This window comes from Euprymna scolopes, chromosome 17, assembly GCF_053919585.1.
Source record: "Euprymna scolopes isolate OS-2025 chromosome 17, ASM5391958v1, whole genome shotgun sequence".
NCBI lineage: Eukaryota > Metazoa > Mollusca > Cephalopoda > Sepiida > Sepiolidae > Euprymna > Euprymna scolopes.
In genome coordinates, this window is record NC_136498.1 from 75,374,294 (window position 1) to 75,392,933 (window position 18,640).

Below are 18,640 nucleotides of genomic sequence, written 5' to 3' on the forward strand. Positions count from 1 at the left end.
GTTTCGTTTTTATTTCGAGACGAAACGTTGATGAACACATAACTCGGTTTGTTCCTTTTTATTTCTCTATTTTGTTGGAATACTATTTCCATTATTCTCATCATATATATATATATATATATATATATATATATATATATATATATATATATAAATAAAATGTAATATATGTATATATATATAGTATATATATATAATATAATATATATTATATATATATGTATTATATATATAATATAATATATATATAATATAATATATATATAATATAATATAATATAATATATATATATATATATATATATATATATATATATATATATATATATATATATATATATATATATATATATATATATACTAGCAGCCTGGCCGGCGTCGACCAGTCTTTTAATACGCATAAATGTCATATTCTAATTTATGCAGAGTGTTTATTTATTATTATTGAGCTAGTTTTCTATTGATTACTATTCAATATAAATTAAAAAAAAAAATGACTTGGATACCACACAAAGAACATGTTAAAATATTTTTGAAATTTAGAAATGAGTCATGTTTAATAAAATAAAAACATAACATCACTCATATATCTTACTACATTATAATTTTACCCTCTTTGATTCTCCGCTGTTTGACTGATAACGATCGCTTTTATACAGTGCCTATTCACTCACTCTCTCTCCTCTCTTTATTTATTAACAGTCAATGATATCAGGTGCGAACAGTAAAACAGAAAATTCTAATAGTCCATTATACACTATAAAGAAATATGAGGAATATTAATACTATTTACCGAAATGTCTTTTCTAAAAATGGAATTATCCGAAAAAAATTCTATTCGTGCGAATAGCCTGATAGAATGATAAATATTGATATATTTATTATTCTCTCAGGCTATTCGCGTGGAGTATGGAATCGGCTAAGCAGCTTTTAATTAACGCTGAAAAAAGGTATGAACCCTATTTCCAAGGACAGTTAAAATAGCAATTCGTATTCGGTAGAACATTTCATTAAAGTATTTGTGTATCTGTATTAATCCGAAAAGAATCTTTTTACGTAAAGAAATAAAAACTCATAAAAATGTGTTTCTTTGTTTTTTTCTTTGTTTTTTGTTTGTAATACAAACACAAAAACATGACATCGATTAACAAGACATACGTCAATCAGGGGACTGCAAACCGCCTGACTACATAAAAATGGGTCAAATACTTATTTGGGTTTTACTTCAGATTATATGAAGAATCATGCTAGGAAAGCTTAACAACTAATTATCTGATCAAGCTTAAATGGTACATGGGGGATTAAGTACCAGTGCGGACTCTCGTGTGGAAGCAACTATACGACAAATGACCGAGCCGTGTGCGAGGTTATGTCTCGGCGAGGTAGAAGGAAAGAAAGATTATAAAAAAGGAAAAATGTGGCACAAGAAGGACAGACGTGGTCCGAGAGCGAAAGGAAAAGACGTCTCTTAAACATGACCGGGCAAAAACAGAGTACTACGTGTTCGACACGGCAGAGTCTTGTTAAGCACATTGGAGGACGAGAAGACTTTTGTGCAAGTGACAAGGTGTTATTCTGGAAGTACGTCTAAATTGATGCCCGTTGTTTCAACTAAAAAAAGTGTGTCGAATTCTCCTGGTCTTTGTTCCCTTGCGACGTGTGGGTCCCGAGTGTTGACATGTAACGACTACGTTGCACAGTGTTATTAAAGAGTATTAGAACAATTCATCAAATTTGAAAAAAAAAAAAACGAGAAAAAAACAACAACAAAAAAAAACGAGCGTTTCAGTATCAAAGATTATATAAGATACGAAACCTTATTGGTTACAATATGAGTCAAGTAGTTGGCCAGATTGCTGAAACAATCTTTCACTCGATGATACAAGCACCAAAATTGAAATTTGTCAGCCATTTTGAATTTTCCTTTTCTTAAAATGTATGTTCTGAACGTTATTTGTGCCAATTTTGGTGCTTGTATCACTAAGCGAAAGATTCTTATGGAATATTGAGATAACCTGCTCCACTAAAGTAGCAAATCTCTACAATGAAGAGGATCAAAGTTATAAAAAATGTGACTTTCAACTTTTCCATGACATTGATTGTGGATTTACATATGCCAAAATTAAAACAGGTTAAACCAACCGATAATTTGACTAGGTTTGGTGACGATTGCTACATTGATGTGGACGCTAGGCTGTATACAAACAAACAACGAAACAAACCTACTCGACGGAAAATATAACATCCGCCGTGGTGGAGTTAATAAGTTGGTTCAGCTTAGCATTGTTTCATACGAACATAGGTCCACTATATATTTTGTTTCTTTTTTTGTTTACCACAAACAAGACACAGTGACACTTTGACACAAGGGACTACTATTTTGGGCGAAATTAACAGGGTTACTATATAGGGAGTTGAGCAGTAAGATGTCATTATACTGAACTTCTGCATGTCAGTACCATTTGGGGAGCAGGAACCGAGAAAGAATTCTAAAGCCTAGCATTTCGAGGTAGGAAACTACAGTAATCAGCGTAAGAGTAGAGTTTTGCTGTTTGTAGGGTTAGTCGGGGTATTTACGTCGGGGGAAAACGTGCTTTGTGTTCGTCGGAGCACATTCCATTAAAATACTTGTTAAATAGACCCACGGATGCAGCATTTCGGCGATGAGAGAAAGGTAAGGTTTGGTTGATAGTACAGGACCTATTATGTTGGCGAATCTTTTTCTTTTAAGCCTATCTAGGAATCAAAGACTAGTAGCAGATATGCCAGTTAAGACGTGAAAACAATACTCCATACATGAGCAAATAGTGATTTGTAGAAGTACAGGATACTCCCAGTAACTTTCCAGCACGGTAGATTGAGCCCATCTTCCTCGCAGCAGCCTTGGCAATGTCCTCAATGTATTTATTTCAGTTCATGTTGCCTGCAAACGTTAAGCCGAGCAGTTTAAACGAAGGGCTTTCAAGTAATGTATCATTAGCCATCACGATCAGTGGTTGAGAAGGTTTCTTGTAATTATTAAAAGAAAGAAGCTTAGTCTTGCTAGCATTGAATATTATCATCATTTTACGACCCCATTCCACTACAGACTGGAGGTCTTCCTCTAAGGTTTTACTCATTTCCTTAGATATGTGTTCATTCGTTTTCCGCTTGTGTCTGTTATAATATGGTTTTCCGCTCGTGTCTGTTATAATATGGTTCCATCAGCAAATATACCCATCTCGGAAACAATTTTATCACGGAAATCATTTATGAATACGCGGAAAATAAAGGCCCAAGGATCGACCCGTATTTATATCATATTGTTTTGACCTACAATCATCGAGCACAACTTGGAATTTTCTCTTATTTAAGAAGTATTTGATTATGTTAATTATTGTTCAGTAATACCATGATTTAATTTTCATGAGAAGACTATCATATCAGACTCCATCAAAGGCCTTAGATATATCTAGAGCTACTGCGCGAGCTTCTCATGCCTTTTCCAGTCTGTTGTATATACGTTCAGAGATTACCTCAAGGTTGTTGGAAGTATGTGTATCCATAGACTCTAAAGTTCATATTCAAAAGAAATCATTTTCAAGAATGGGGGTAACTCATTGTATCTTACTTTGTTTTTATCAGGAATGCGTATTGTTTTTGTATACGAAAGGAACTACGTTGGTCCGAATGTTTCCGATTGCGATTTACGAAACAGGCCATCAATGTATGAATTAATAAAAGGTTAAATAAAATAACTTTTATTTTTTTCCTGGCCAAAGATTAAGTTCAATTACCCTTCCTCCTTCGAATTAAAAATGGATTTACTAATTTTCTTCCAAATCAGTAAGGAAATCAACTTTATTTCTTTTCTTTTTCAGAAGTTTTTTTTTTAAAGTTTATTTATCTTTTATGGATAATATTTTAAAATTTTAAAACCGAATTTAGTTCTTCATTCGTATGCTTTAGTGTCGTCTGCCTTTAAAAAAAAATCGCGGCTTTTAAATTGTAAACTGCTTCGGCAATTAGCTTTTTTTTTATTTATTTTTTTGTAAATCGTTGTCAGAAACATTTGAGTAGAATGAGTTCTGTCCTATAGAGGCACCGTATTTTTTTCTTTTTTGGAATAATAACCATATTTGAATGCTGTTTGAACGCAGTGATTGATCAGTGCCCTAGTTTTCATTTTATATCATGCACGAACCTCCGCCATATTTGATAACAGCCTGTCTAAACAGGATATTTTCTTAAGCCGCTTTTTCACCAATTTTTTGTATATCGATTCAAATATAAAGCCGATGATGACTCATCACCCCCCCCCTCTAAAAAATCAGTTTTCCAAATTTTCACTGAATAATATTAATGACTTATCTCTTTTAAAAAGGAAATATATTTTAAGAACTCTTTCTGCTAATTGTCTCATCTTAATAGCATTTTTTTTCCATCGAAGATGCTCGAATGAGCTCCAATTTCATGTTCCGTTTTGTAAGAAATTTACAGCAATAACTTTCTATGATATTTCTGCATTTTTGAGACGAGGATTGGTTATTCGTATTATTGTAATTCATCGGACTACAGTTCTCGTATTGAGTATTATTTTCACAAGGATTCGGTCGATGTAACCTCCGACCTTCTTCAGGTGTATCTTATCGAACTCGCGACTTTGGACGGAATTTTAAGCGGAACCCTTTATTTACTTCAGGGGGTAGCGTGCTCTTGTTCCGTCAGCCATGACTGGATAGAGGTCCTAAGTAATTCGCAATTGTATTTTTCACTGATAATTAAGTATATCACTTTTTACAATTGATTTTTCAAGTACTCTAACCATTGTGCCACGGATCCTTGCGGTAAATCCAAATAATACGAATAACTTTCTGTATTTCCCAAATCATTTCAGTCGACAGGTATTGCCTGATATACTGTTTTTATTTACCTTCCAGTGTAAGCATTTTTAATGTTTTTTTAAATTTTATTTTAAAAGGATCATTAAATAGTGAACTATCATGTGTTGAAAAAAACAAAAAAAAACAAAAACAAAACAAGAGTCATTTCTGATAACCTAAAAAAAATATAAAAAAACATTATCTCTTCATTTGCATTTTTTCATTTTGGAGGTAGGATGATTAGATGCAAAAAAAAAAATTAGTTAAGAAAATATCTCAAACTGAAAAGTTAATAAAACAGAAACTAAACGTCAGTATATATATATATATATATATATATATATATATATATATATATATATATATATATAGATATATATATATATATATATATATATTTATTTATTTATTTACCAGTGGTGAAAAAACCGGACTAGAGTGCTCAGTGTGTAGCCAGAGCAGTATATAAGAAATTTATTACTGTGAGTCCAGAATGAGTTTACATATTGTTTCAACTAGAGGAAGATCCTCAAAGAGAGGAAATATCCAACTAGCATCGTCAGAATTCATAGATGGACTATGAATTCTGACGATGCTAGTTGGATATTTCCTCTCTTTGAGGATCTTCCTCTAGTTGAAACAATATATAAACTCATTCTGGACTCACAGTAATAAATTTCTTATATATATGTACATATATATATATATATGTATGTATATATGTATGTATATATGTATATATATGTATATATATGTATATATATGTGTATATATGTATATATATATGTATATATATATATATTCAGATAAATACACATTGGTCTTTGTTATAGGTTGAATACACGAAAAACGCTGGTTAACCCCGAATGTTCTTTATAAAAGTGTGGGTTTGTTAGGTTCCTGTGCCGATTCGATTTCTGGGCGTCAGTAGGCTGGCGATAAACCGCTAAGTAAATAAATTGTGTTCTTTGTCAGCCCTTTAACCGCAAACATCGGCGTTTTCGTTTTAATCGGAATAATCGAGTCTGTTTCGCGGTCACCATCGACGTTGCCACTAATACATTGTATTGGTTTTAGCGCGGTTTTGTGGTCAGAAGGCCTTGGCGCTTCTGGGAGTGAATGAGCTGAATGGGAGAGGGCGAATACGGAAAAGAGCGTCTGCCCGTGCATAATTCTTACTAAGCTTGCGCTTCCCCGCCTTGTTTTAGACTTTTGGGTGTGTGTGCGTGTATTCAGTGTGACGATAGCATGATCAATTATAGTATAAAGGTCGTGAGAATATCTAAACCATTCATTTTAAGTTGGGATACTTTTTTTACCGGGGGGGGGGGCACTGTTTATCAAGGCCCAAAGGTAACGCGAGGATAAGTATTGGTGAAATAACACTGTTGTAATCGATAATGGAAGCACTTGTGTATGATTTGCTCATTTAAGAGGACGGTTAAACAAGAATTTATTTACATTGAACTTGAAAACACCCTGTTATGGCAAGCTAGGAAGCAGTCTCGCAGTATTGCTTACTGGTCTTTTAAAGAAAGTAGAAAATGGACGTTGGGTTTACTATTGCTAATCTCGTTATTTTCACTTCCCTTAAGTTGTCGTTTAGTTCTATCATTCCATGGGCAATGTTTCTGACAACGGGGGAATAATTGCTGTTTTATGGGTCGAAATCTATCTAACACATATCCTTGGCTAGTTTTATTTTTTTACTTTGAAGTTATGTTTTTGCTCCTTACATCAAGTGGCTTCATGCCTTGTCTGGAACAATGCCCATCATATATATATATATATATATATATATATATATATATATGCAGGGTGTCCGTAAAGTTACTATACAGTCTTACAAGTTACTATACAGACACCCTGTAATATATTAACTATTAATACAAATATAATACAATAAAACAATAAGACTGTATAGTAACTTTATGGAAACCCTGTATATATATATATATATATATATATATATATATATATATATATATATATATATATATATATATATATATATTAGTGATGGGACGATTCCAATATTTTTCCGATTCCGATAAAATTACCGATTCTGTACTAAATTGTCGATTCTTATTCTTTATAAATCTCCTAGTATTTTTTTGTTATTTGTACCGTAAAACATACGTTAAATGTGCTGATATTTTCTCGTCCGTAAAAATACATTTGTGAGGTTGATCTATTAGTTTAAAATCAATAAATATTTATTATTTTATGGTTGCTACCAGTAGTAGTAGTAAAATTTGTTTTAAACAAAATCAGATACAAACCGACAATTAAAGGAATCGTTTTTGGAATTGGAAAATAGACACACACTATCCAATACCGATTCCGATACCCACAAAAGTTCCAATTTTTCCGATTCCGATTAAGCACAATGTGTCGGTTTACGCTTTGACCACCACTATTGATTTCGCCGGGTGAGATTGTAGTTGGGTTTTAAAAGACAATACTCTGACGATTTTGGGTGGTAGAGCCAGAGGGCGTGGCGGATAGGAAAGGAAAAGAAAACATCTAGCAACAACGTCGGTTTTACATTGGTGTGTGAGATGCGTCGAAGCAGGTCTATCAAACTGTTGGTCTGTTGGTCACTGTTTTCCCTTTTTTTTTTCATTTTTCTTAAACTTTTTCTTCTAGGGGATGGGACATCCAACCAGATGTCTGACATTTACCCCTATTTTAGTGAGTCCAACCAAGAGATCTTTTCAGGATTCTAGCCGTCCCTTTCAGTGCAATCGTTTGTATTTCACTTGCACTTGGTTCACCGGGTATGCTTGCTATGTACTTTTTAAAGTTCTTTTTCATAAGCCCAGTTGCTCCTAGTATGACTGGTATAATTGAAACGTCTTTTAATTTCCAATTTCGTTTCATATCATACATAAGTCCTTGATACTTTGTAATCTTTTCCCTCTCAACTCTGTTAAGCCCTGTATCATTGGGTACACTGACCTCTATTACGGTCGCTTTTTTTTTTTAAAGTTTAAAATCGCATGTGCATTGTTAAACACCAATATTGGCAAAATATATTAAAAAGGAACTAACATTTTATGTCATACCATAAATTAATGAATTCAAAATAATTTAAAAAAAAAACGAACCTGCCTAAAACCCTATATATTAATACGACAGCGTGTTATTTTGTGCATCTCGCATACATCTTTTTTTTTCCGAATGACTGTCGTTTAATTTTTATGATCTTCCGTTTCATGTAATAAATAATTTTACCAAGAATTCTTCATAAGTTTTGGTTTCAATCATAGCTGATGCCATTTAAGTCATCTATTTTTTTATAAATAGTTTTACCAAGAATTCTTCATAAGTTTTGGTTTCGTTTCGATTATAGCTGAAAGAACTCAACTTATATATATACATACATTTTTTTTTTCTTCATAAGTTTTGGCTTCGGTTTCGATCCAAGTTGATGCACCCAAGACATATAGATATATTTTATTATTTTTGAAATCACAACGTTATAACATATAAGAATCGATAGAAAATTGACTCTATAATAATATATACGAAATCTGCATGATTAAAATATCATATTTAAGCGTATTTTACGGCCGGGCTAAGCCGAGCGTCCCTACTAGTCTCTAATAAGACGCTAAGGCACTTCATGTTTGTAGATACCTTATCACCATTCACACACGTTTAAAAAACGCGATCGTCCGATCAGCAGAGTGTGAATCCAACGTCGCTAAAGTAAACATTTTCGAGTTTACTCATTTCAAAATGAATTGTTCCAAAATAAAATGTATGTCGCCCCCCCCCACCAATGGATGTTGCAGTTTTAAATTAATACGTTTTATAAAGTAACATTCGTTTTATTTATTTGAAGAGGATTGAGCTGACAATTTTTAATGTCTATGAAATTAAACATTTATGTCCATTTATGAGCATCATCTTTTTGCTAAACGTGCACGTATATTTATAAGAGGCTGGTTCCGTCTGTCTGTCAGTTTCTGGTGCTACCAGATGAGGGTATCTGAAAATTTTAGCTTCCTGACTTAAATGCCCCAAACACTGAGTTTATTGTTTGTTTCCTTTCCCTTTGCAAAACACAGTTATGGCTTGCAAATCACCACCTGACTACACCCTGGACGTCTTCAAGTCCAACATAAACAAATTCATGATCAACCACCCCCTTAAGTAAAACACTTTATCAAATAGCCAATATTAACGATTACTACGATACTATCCCATTAATTACTGTACACGCAATAACCCTTATCCCCGAGTGGCTTCCGGGCCTTGATAAGTGGTGACTACCTTGTAAAAAAAATAAATTAAAAAATAACATTTCCTCTTCAAAGCAACCAAACTAAACGCCATGAGTAAATATTTGAAGATATGAACAAATTAGAGTATAAAAGCTTTTAGCAAAACGGTTAAAGCCGAACAGTATTGATATGCCATAAAAAAATCACTAAAGATATAAAAACTTCAGATATAAAAAAAAACTTTGTCAAAATGATCGAAGCTAAAAAGGGTTGATATGCCGTAAAATAAAACAAGCGTCTGTCTGTTACGCGTCAGTTTGAAGTAACATATTAAATGGACACCTTAAGGTTGGATCCGTTCTTGTCCTTGCGTGCCCTTACCCTCCTACCCGGCTTATCGATCATCCGCTTACAAACCTGACCCTCTTCATCCGTAAATAACACAGCGAACGGAATACAGGCTTGGGATGATACTCAACTCTGAGTCGCGGTCGATGTTGGAGGTTTCGCGGCTGCAAGTATGTCTGAGGACTTTTCAACAAATATTGGTTGACATTAACGCTTTAAAAAAAAAAAAAAAAAAAAAAAAGAGAGAAGAAAGATCTGTACATTGGACAATCAAAAGATTATGTTTTCTTTCTAGAAGCACTTATAAGACGAAAGAGCAATAACGATTGGACGATTTGTCAGCAAACATTCTTTCTAAATAACATCTCTTTATATATAGTAAAATATATGTGTCTCTCTTTTTCTACAAATATCATTCAAACACGGTAGTGTTTGAATATATGGTTAAGTGGCAGTTTTAGTTATACAGAACTGCCTTAAAACTTCACCTTTCACTCATTTTTCGACAAAATTTCAAACAATTATTCCAGTTTATAGATCACCTTCTCAGCCAAATTGGGGGAAAAAAAAATTCAATTTTCGTTCAGTAAAACAAAATTATGATGAATTTTCTGGTGTTCAAAATCGTAAAAATATACAAGGAGATGGGTGACGTTTTTTATGACGGGTTTCCATAGCTACCAGGTCGCTTTGGCGACTACTGTTGCTACTAATTCACTGCTGTCGCGGAAAGAGAAGTAAGAAGTGAAACAGAGAGAATGAGAGCATGAAAGGGACATAATTGGAGAGATTTTATTGAAAGCAGACGAGTTGCCATTACATATGTGTTCATGGTGGCAAAAAGTATGATCGAAATTAAACAAAGAACAAGTAAATTCATTACAAGCCTTGAAAAGTCATGGATTACGACAGAAAAATGCGAGCATGAAAAGTAATATGGTAAAGCTTAAACATGAAAAAGTAAAGCACTAGTTGTTAAAACTGGAAAAGAACAGGGCAAGATATTCTAGTAAAAAATATAATAAATTTATAACGATGCAGAATTAAGTATTTTTTATAATTAAATTTATAACATTATATAATCAATTCTTTATGCTGCAATATTTTTAGCTAAAAATTTGATACACTTTTTTTACTAGAATATCTTGTCCTTTTCTTTTCCGGTTTTAATAACTTGTCTTTTACTTTTCCATGTTTAAGCTTAACCATATTACTTTTCATGCTCGCATTTTTCTATTGCAATATATATATATATATATATATATATATATATATATATATATATATATATATATATATATATATATATACACTTGTGCCCGATATTATTCATACCCCTCGGATCTTTGAGATTTCTATAAGATTATTGCTCAAACCAGAAGGTAGACAATATTAAAGGGATTTCAAACAATAAATCAAGTATAAGCATTTAATTTAAACTCAACAAATAAATAAATTATGCAAGTTTGAAACATTATACAAAGAAAAACAATAATGGCACTAGTTCAAAATTATTCATACCTCTCTTACTAATAGTCAATAGCATGCCCTTTATTCTTAATAACTGCCTGTAACCGTTTTGGATATTTATCAACAAGGTTTTTACAAGCATCAACACTGATTTTTGACCATTCTTTAATGCAGTAGTTCTCCAAATCCCTCAAATTTCTAGGTTTCCGCTTTTTAACCTCAGTTTTCAATATGTGCCAGAGGTTTTCGATAGGGTTCAGGTCGGGACTCTGGCTAGGACATTCCAAAACATTAATTTGATTATCCTCAAACCATTTCTTGACTATTTTGGCAGTATGTTTTGGATCATTATCCTGTTGAAGGACCCAGTTTGGTCCTAAATGGAGCTTCTCCGCATCCTGTCTAATGTTTTTTCTGGAGTATCTCCAAATATTGCTCCTTCTTCATGGTTCCATCTATCTTGACCAAACTACCTGGACCACTAGCCGAAAAGGAGCCCCAAAACATTAGGCTACCACCACCATGTTTCACCGTGGGTATGGTGTTCTTTGGGTTGTAAGCTTCTCCTTTCTTCCTCCAAACGTAAGAAGCATCCATATGGCCAAACAATTCAATTTTTGTTTCGTGAGTCCACAAAATACTTGAGAAAACGGACTCTGGAGAATTCACATGGTTCCTAGTAAACTTTAGACGTGCTGCAAGGTGTTTTCCGGTGTGCAATGGAGTCCTTCTTGGTCTTCTTCCTTTCAGACCATTTTCATGCAGAGTCCTTTGCAATGTTTGCCTTGATATTTTTATGCCAGAAGACTCCAGATTTTCTAAAATGTTCTTAGTAGTGGTGGTTGGATTTGCATTAACACTTCTTACAATATTCCTGGTGGCTCTAGCAGACAGTTTCCTTTTCCTTCCTCTACCAATCAAGTTGTTTGTTGTGTGGTGGCTCTGGAATTTTTTGATGATGCTCTGTACTGTTGCTGTAGGGACCTCAAATTTCTTGGAAATTGACTTTTAACCTAAACCATCCTTATGTGAATTCGCAATTTTAGTCCTAAGATCATTACTAAGCTCTTTTTTCTTCCCCATTCTAATAATTTTTATTCTTTTATTGGTTTTCAGTTGATATCATTTTAATTTCTGATAAAATGCAAAAAACGAAATGAAATTAATCAAAGGTTGTATAAAAGCATTCAAAATAAGAATCAAACAGGAAACAAACAGTCAGAAACTCGATTAATACTGAAAAAATAAGGGGGTATGATTATTTTTGAACATTGCAGATTTTATAAATAGCTGTATATTTCTTTTATTACAAGTATCCCGAGATTTTAAGATGACGAAAATGATCAGAAGAGGTTTATTAAGAATATGTATCAATATGGACGTAAACAATAAATTCTTACAAAAGTTACACCTAATAAACTCAATTTTCAAGGGGGGTATGAATAATATCGGGCACAACTGTATATACTGACGTTTATCAGAATTGAATGAGTATCAACGGATGTTTCACATTTTTGATACTTTTAATGTCATCGAAATCGGTAAAATCGCCTATTTCTTAAACCAAATATATATATATATATATATATATATATATATATATATATATATATATATAATGTTGACAAAGAAATTATTGTGGTATGTTCATCTGAATTTAAAAGTAAAAATACTTTTAAATTTAGATGAACATATTTCAGCATAAACACAGTTTTCTGATCGAAATAAACACCATCAGAATCAACACATTTTGCCGACGCAAAACAAGTGTATTCATGCAAGTACCATAAAAAAAATCTTGCGTTCGTGCGCTTGCTATAGCTTTTGAAACATTTCTTACACAGAAAGTTGCCGAGATGCTTGAAAAAATGGTAGCCGGTAAGTGAGATGTCTGGGGAGTATGGCGGATGAGGGAGTTTCGTACCCCAATTTGTTCAACGTCTGCAGGATCGGTTTAGCAACGTGCGATTGGACATTGTCATGGAGGAGAATTGCGCCTGTTTTTTTTTTTACTAATGCTGGGTGTTGTTGTCGAAGTTTCTGATGTATTCCATTCATTTGTTGGTAGTACTTTTCCGCTACATTAGTTTCGCCTGCATTGAAATAAGTGTAATGAAAAAAGACCGCTCGCAGAACACAAAACAGTCAGCATTACTTTCTGTTGGTGTAATTCTGGCTTCAGGACGTGTCTTGGAGCTTCGTCGACGGTTATCGTAAAGGACACACTTTTTATCGCAAGTCACATCCCGGCCGAGAAACAGTTTATTCTTGCGCGTAAATGAAGGGAAGATTACATTTCATTACGACATTTCTTTTGGTTGTCGTTAAATTCGTTAGGCACCAATTTATCAAGTCTTTTGGTTTTTCCAGTTTCTTCCAAGTGGTTGGAAATCGTCGTATATGTTACGTCTAATTCAGAAGCAAATTCTCGAACAGTTGTGTGTGGATTGGCTTCGACTCTTAATTGGTCGTTGTGAACATCTGATGGTCGACCATCTTCTTCAAGACTCTCGTCGCCGCCATGAAATTTCTTAAACTACCATTGTATTGTGCGTTCAGTAGACCAAACGTTCTGGACCAAACGCTTCGTTGATGTCGCGAGCTGTTTCAGCAGCTTTCGATCTAGCTTGAATTAAAATGAAAGAATTGTGCGAATTTGCTTATTTTCTATCTTGTACTAAACTTTCTTAAAAGAAAACATAATGTGTGTGTGTATGTGTGTGAGTGTGTATTATATATATATATATATATATATATATATATATATATATATATATATATATATACAAGTAGTTATATCTGAAGTACATATTGGCCATACAAAACTCACGCAGTCCTTCATTCTTAAACAAGAACAATCGCACAATGTCTCTTTTGTTAGAAAAATTGTACTGTCATGCATATTTTCGAGGAATGTAGAGCCATGGCTAGCGCTAGAAAGCAATGTATCAAAACTAGCAATATAAATGGCATCTTTGAAAACACCTGCTTAAATGATATTCTCTCCTTTTTGAGAGCGACAAAACTTTCCTTTCAAATATTTTTAAAAAATTACAACCAATGTATATAATCCAAAATACAAGCAACAAATGTGTCTATTTAAAGAAAAAAAAACCTGAAGGCAAGCAATTCAAATAAATAAATAAAATCATAATTAAAATAAATAAAAATGAAATAAATTTTCTGAGCATTAAATGACCTAAAGAAGGTTGATATCCTGTTAACAAACAAAATGAAACTGCTTTATATTCGTTTAAGGCTGCTATATAGTTTTATTTTATCCACTTTTAAATGTGAGATATTTATATCTGTATAATAGGCATTACTAGATTATTTTTTTCATATATGCATTGATAATTAGCTTTATTTGCGATCAGTAGTTGTTCTACATCTGTGATTGAGGAATAGTCGGAACTGTATTTTATTGAGGCGACCCATTTCATGACTGATTCAGGCTGCAGTACATCTGAGAATTCGGGACGAGCAAAGGAAAAACCAAGCGTGATAGGGTGAAGCGATAGGCCTCCCGCTGTCGCCTGTGTGACCACACGATCCAAAATAAAAACGATAAGGAACACTTACCAACTCCAAATCGTATTAGATGTTTCGCGTGTAGGACAACTATTTTCCAAAAAAAAAAAAAGCGGAATGATCGTAATAGAATAATTTTTATATGCTAAACAAATTCTCCCTCGTAAACAACTTGTGTGCACGTGTAGAAGTAAGCTGATTAAGATGAGGCTGTAAATCGAATTGAAAAGCGAAAAGAAAACTTTTCGCGGGTGAAATTTGTAAATATTATTATGGTGTTAAATAAATAATAAATGAGTATTCTACCTGTAATACTTGGAGCGTAATTATTATGGCTATGACAACAGCATATTCTTTCCTTGTTTTGATTCTCAGGTATATATCCATTGTTATCTTATGTGTTTTTATGTAGAGTGATGTGGTTCTCGGTTGATTAATTGTGTATTACTGTGTCGGATATCTATTCGAGAGTCAAAACAATGAAAAGAATATGCTGTTGTCATAGCCCTAATCATTATACCTGTATTTCAGCTATAAGGGATTTAGATTTGTACAATCCTGTACAAGTATTTAATAACTAGAATGTTGAATCATTTCATACGTATTGAAAATTAGGAAAATTCTCCTGTACACCTTGTATAATCATTTAGTTTTTCTATTATGTTCTTTGATCTATGCATTCAAATGTGTTATTTTCTTTTCTAGGATGTTCGGGTTTCTTTAAAAGAAGTATTCACAGGAATCGAGTTTACACGTGCAAAGCTCAAGGAGAATTGAAGGGAAAATGCCCGATAGATAAAACCCACCGGAACCAATGTCGAGCATGTCGCCTGAAGAAATGTTTCGATGCCGAAATGAACAAAGATGGTGAGAAATATTCAGTTACAAAATAAAAGAATCCCAATTTATTTAATCAATATATCCATATATTAAAGAAGAGTATTCATGTGTGCTTGTAAGATTCAGATTAAAAAATTAGAATAGTTAATATATATGCATATATAATGACAATGATAATAAAGATAATATATATATATATATATATATTATGTCAGCCCCTTTAAGAAACTCGTTTCCTATCGTTAAGCACTTTCAGTTGACTTAAGTCGGTCAATTTAGCTCTTAAGCACAGATCATCATATATATGTATATATATATATGTATGTATGTATATATATGTGTATGTATATATATATGTATGTATATATATGTGTATGTATATATATATGTGTATGTATATATATGTGCATATTTATATGCATATATATATGTGCATATATATGCATATATATACATATATATATGCATATATATACATATATATATACACACACATATATATATATATATATATATATATATATATTGATTTGTAAATTGTCACTTGTTTTCGTCTTTCGTCATCAACACCGACTACATCCCTTTGCTCTTATTGTAATATCCTTCTAAATTTTTTTCTACATAACTATTCCATACAATGCTATAAGCAAACTACACACACATATATATATATATATATATATATATATATATATATATATATAATATAAAGCTGAACGTCTATGTGTGTGTGTGGTCACGAATAGGCTCCTATATGGTTATAGAAAACTGATTACATATAATGATATAATGATAGCAGATGTATCGAGAAACAGGAATGGGTATGTTTGATCTGGAAGAACAGTGATTCATTAAAATTGTGGGGTCTGGGTACGCGCCTGGTCCACAAAGTATGGAAAAAAACATTTACAAGTGTTTTTGATATAGATGTACATAAGAATACTTTGATAAGTATGTTTAACTTAAATAGGGATGGTATAATAAAATTGTGGGGTCTGCGTTCGCGCACGGCCTCCATAGAATGGAAATAAGCATAAACTTTAATAAAGACTTTTCATATCTATCTGCGTAAGTATACTTTGATAATTATGTTTCAGTGTGAAGAAATATGGTATAATAAAGTTATGGGGTGTTCGTTCGCGCCTGACATCCATAGAATGGAAATATATCACAAAGTTTAACAAGGTTTTTTAATAAATATCCACAGAATATTGTGATAAGTGTTTCAGCGTGAACAGGTATGGTGTAATAAATTATGGGGTTTATCTATTTTATTTTTACTTTCATCATATTTTGCTTTGGTTTTGATACCCCCACATTCGAAGCTATCTCTGTACAACCCTTCCTTTCCATAACCTATCATTTTTTAATCCAGTCAACGACGGGTACTCTTGCTAGTATATATAAGTTGAGACTAATTACAAGACAATAGGCTTGATACATATTCGTTCCAGTAATGATTAACGCTAACTCTTTGATGAGTAGACCTCGTGCATATATATGGGGTATTTGTCTTCATTAAGGTCCTAGCATTTTCGACTTTGTCAGCGACTCTACTTTTATTTGAAAAAAAACAAAAAACCAGTAGACCTTTAAAGATGACTATGGTCTTAAGTTGATGTACATCCTATGTCGATAAATATCCTACAGATAATTGTCCGCAATGCGGTTAACAATGGCGTTTATTCTGTAAAGTGTAATTTCAACTCTATTTAACGTTAAACCACCGCATATATATATATATGATACAGAACCCACATATGTAGATAAACAGCGTGCGCACGCACTGCACCTGATTTTCAATTGTTTTAAATAAAATGAGTTTTGCGATTAGTGGCGAGACTTTTCTATAAAATAGTCATAGTTATTTATGAATTTTTTTACATGGGAATCACCACTTATCAAGGCCAAGAGGCCACTCGAGGATAAGGTTTAATAAGTGTACAGCGGTCAATTGGACAATATAGTAATTGTTGGAAGTGTACATTTGGTAAATCGGATTACTTAAGGAGCTTATCAAGAACTTGTTTACGTTGGACTTGAAGCCGGCCATATTATAGAAAGCTGGAAAGAAGGGAAACGGAAGAGAGTTCCACACTGTGCAGCTCTAAGAAAGAAGCTTTGTTCATGGAATCTACGTTTTAGTTTAGGCACAGATAGAGAGTGGGGGATATTATTGATAGTGTTTAAAGCCAGACGAGTGTTTCTCGTGAATATTTGGCGAGTGGGGGGGCATATATTGTAGCTCAGACAAGCACTTGCCATGAAAATAACGATACAACAGAGGCAGGCTCGCAACGTCTCTTCGGTGAGAAAGAGGTTGCAGGGAAGAGAAAAAGGGCATCTCCCACTAGGCCACGAAATCTATTTTGAACTCTGTCCCAATACAGGATAAGGTCTTCCTAGCAGCTCCTGCCGAGATGTGATAGCAATACTCCATCCTTTGAGTCTGTACAACTAGTTTAATTTAGCAGTGAGAGTATTTTAATAGAATACTGTTTTTGTTGTTCGAAAAAATATATAAAAACGCGCGACAACAAACTTAGAAAAATGAAAAAAACACTAAATCAAAATAATAGTAAAATCAGTGAAAAAAAAAATAGGATTATTCTTTTGAGTCTGAATTTTGTTTGATATGAATTCTGATGTCAAAACTTGACACTTTTAAAATATTTTCTCGGATTTTCTGTCCGCTCTTTTATCCTTTTTTTCCTTTTTTTTTTTTTTTGTTTCGTTTAACTTTTCCCCCCCCCCCCAAAGAAGATTAACTGACAATAAAATGGACGCCATTGTGCGCCATTCACACCAACAGAGAAAAAATCGAAATACAAGATAAACACTGTGAGACAGCCATTTAGAAAACGTCGACGATAATATTGATAAAACAAGGAAGTTTTAAAAGCGTTACTGACTTTTAATCTTATTGATATTTTGGTGAACGATTAGACGATATTTCAAGTTTTAATGAATATTCATTGATACTGGATATGATTGCTGTGAAAGTTATCAAATTACAGTGTGATTAGAAAATAACTTTATATTATTATTGCTTATAATCACAATTTATATAAAGTTAAATGTGCGTATATATCTATAGATATAAAGTTAAGTATGTGTATATATTCATACATTTTTATGTACAGGACACTCTTCTAAATTAACGATCAGTTCATTATGAATCTTTAAATATATTTTTTAGGTAATACAGTCAATAATAATACATAAAAATGTCAGTATACACGCACACACACACTTACACACATATATTATTCCAGATTAAGAATATTCAAAGATAGAAAAACAATGAATTTAACGAGGTTTATATAATAGTGTTCTCCTCTGATTTTGAACACGTGG

General features: G+C 32.8%; 1 protein-coding gene across 1 annotated transcript in view; it reads left to right on the forward strand.

Annotated features, from left to right (window-relative positions):
• The window catches only part of LOC145296803 (nuclear receptor subfamily 2 group E member 1-like), a 274,715-nt gene that overhangs the window by 185,038 nt on the left and 71,037 nt on the right, over nucleotides 1-18,640 (forward strand). Inside the window, exon 3 of the mRNA XM_080142878.1 lies at nucleotides 15,149-15,310. Within this exon, the coding sequence (XP_079999004.1) occupies nucleotides 15,149-15,310 (162 nt within the window). The remainder of the gene's footprint in view (nucleotides 1-15,148; nucleotides 15,311-18,640) is intronic.